Here is a 2,298-nt window from a genome sequence, read left to right as displayed (position 1 = left end):
AAAATGATTAATTTACTGTGTTTCTGTCATTTATTACTCCTGTTTTTAGGTATTCGGTATTTGGCCAAATAGTGACTAAATATTTGGTATTCAGCCGAATAGTGAAAAATAGGCCGAATACCAAATAGTAACTGAATATTCGTTACATCACTAATTAATACCAAATAATAAACAGATCTATAACATTATTCAAACATGCAGTCATGATGTTGAAGAAAATTATATTAAAACTTACTTTTCCAATAATAGTGTGTAAAGGAGCATCAATATCAGAAGAACCATTCCAAATCTTAACTGTTTTATCATCAGATACCTAAAATAAAACAAAAAATTAAGTTATTTTAATAAATATTTAAATATTTTTATTTATCATTTTTGTGTTTAATGTACTTTTAGTTGTCTTTCCTNCTTTCAAACGTTTACACAAAATGGCCTGCATCACTTTCAAACATTTTTGATATACAGGCGACAATTTATCTTATCTGTGTGAACCACATGTCATTTTGTACTAATTAATTGATGCTCTAAAACTTTCTAATTGGAAAGTTTGCTCTATCTGTTTCCATTTTCGATTTGCACTGCCTATCATCCAAATTTTGCCACTAGGGGCGCTGCTGTCATTTGCATTAGGTCATGCATAGTCGCTTTACTATACCGTTACCTCACTTGCATAGCTGTAGCTCTCTCTGTTCGCAAAAATTTTCTGGTTAAAGGGACTTTCCTATGCACCCTGTATATTGTATTCATTTATTTTAGTATTACAAATCAAAATAAAAGTTGCACCTAATTCTATTCATTTTATAAACTTTACAGCTTAATAAAAAGTTTTTCTGCAATTCAATTTTAAATTAACAGTACATCTCTAAGTCAAATAATTTATTAAATGCTAAATAATTATCCAATAAAAAATACTACCTGCTTCTTCCATGTGTCAAAGGAAAAATTCTTATTGTTTTGTCATAACTTCCACTTACAAATTCTTTTCCAGTAGGAGAATAATCAACATCCAGAACTGAAATAATTATTTATTGCAATAAATAATTTTATAAAATATATCTAGAATATTAAAAATGATACAGCTTCACTAAAATATGATTTTTAATTAAAAACTTAAAAAATTTCTTATTATTTTAAATTGTTTTCTTATTCTTATTAAATTATTTATTGTTTTACAACTATAAAATAAAATCATTTAACCTGCTGATATATGATCCATATGAATTTGAGAAGCTCTTGATAGCTTGCGTAAATCAAAAGAATAAAGACTGAAAAATAAATAATTATTTTTAATTAAAAATAATGCCAAATATATTTAACATACTTTATTGAATTAAAAATAACAACACAAATAATAAAGCCAATTTAAAAAAAATCTTGCATTAATAAAAATGTTGCACTTCAGCTATGGATTAATTAAAATAAAATATATTGATAATTTCTTCAAATAGTTTCAATTAGACAATGTTTAAGAATAGTACAGAAATATGTAATGACTATAAAAGTTTAAAATTTTAGATGAGAAATTTTACTTATGATCTTCATTGGCCACTGTAAACACAAATGATTCCATAGGATTCCAACAAATTGTGTTACTACGCATTTCTAATGTTACCTAAAATAAAAATAAATACCATCATACTTATTACAATTATTAGAAAATACAGTGTAATATTTGATGTTACCATTTATTTTTTTTATTCATTAATTAAATTTTTTTAGTGCTTTTTACTTCTATTATTATTATTACCGTTATATTTTACAATATATTTATCTATATATATAAAAATGAATGCATGTGTGTGTGCGTGTGTGTGTGTCCTTCATGCATTACCACACCGTTTATCCAATTGCCGTGAAACTTTGAGAAGTTGTTTAATATACTCCCGTGAAGGTTTCTGGCATAGTACATTTATCCTACGATAGATGGCGTGCATTTATACTGTGTGTTTGATCAATTTCAAATTGTGAAGACCATTTCCCCCTTCAAAAAATATCTCTATGTATGCATTTGTGAACTGTTATTTACGATATTTGTAATAATTTTTGTTTAATCACTTTATTTCAACTTTTTTTTGCTAATTATGTATTCGCTCGACACAGGTTACAGCTCGACGGGGTACAGTTGAGGTTTTAACGAAGTTAAATCCTCAACTGTACCCCGAATAACAACCGAAGTTGTAGGAGGAAATTCGCCTATTTTACCAATCTAGGTATCCCCCCCTTTTCCAAATTTTAATATTGACTCAAAATAATTTAAAAAGACAAATTACAATAAAACGGTTTATTATCCAACTATCA

The 2,298-nt window shown here is 26.8% G+C and overlaps 1 protein-coding gene across 1 annotated transcript; it reads right to left on the bottom strand.

The window, feature by feature from the left end:
- Window positions 1-888: 888 nt before the first annotated feature.
- On the bottom strand, window positions 889-1,652 carry LOC111617632 (DDB1- and CUL4-associated factor 13-like). The gene is made up of 3 exons (XM_023358909.1): window positions 1,530-1,652; window positions 1,198-1,265; window positions 889-1,012 (listed from the first exon to the last, which is right to left on the bottom strand). Exons 1-3 carry the CDS (start codon window positions 1,598-1,600, stop codon window positions 912-914), a joined length of 240 nt encoding a protein of 79 aa, XP_023214677.1. The 5' UTR covers window positions 1,601-1,652; the 3' UTR covers window positions 889-911.
- Between the last annotated feature and the right edge of the window lie 646 nt (window positions 1,653-2,298).

This window comes from Centruroides sculpturatus, unplaced genomic scaffold, assembly GCF_000671375.1.
Source record: "Centruroides sculpturatus isolate CEXI.00-Female unplaced genomic scaffold, Cexi_2.0 scaffold3191, whole genome shotgun sequence".
Taxonomy (NCBI): domain Eukaryota; kingdom Metazoa; phylum Arthropoda; class Arachnida; order Scorpiones; family Buthidae; genus Centruroides; species Centruroides sculpturatus.
This window is presented reverse-complemented; position numbering and strand designations above follow the sequence as displayed.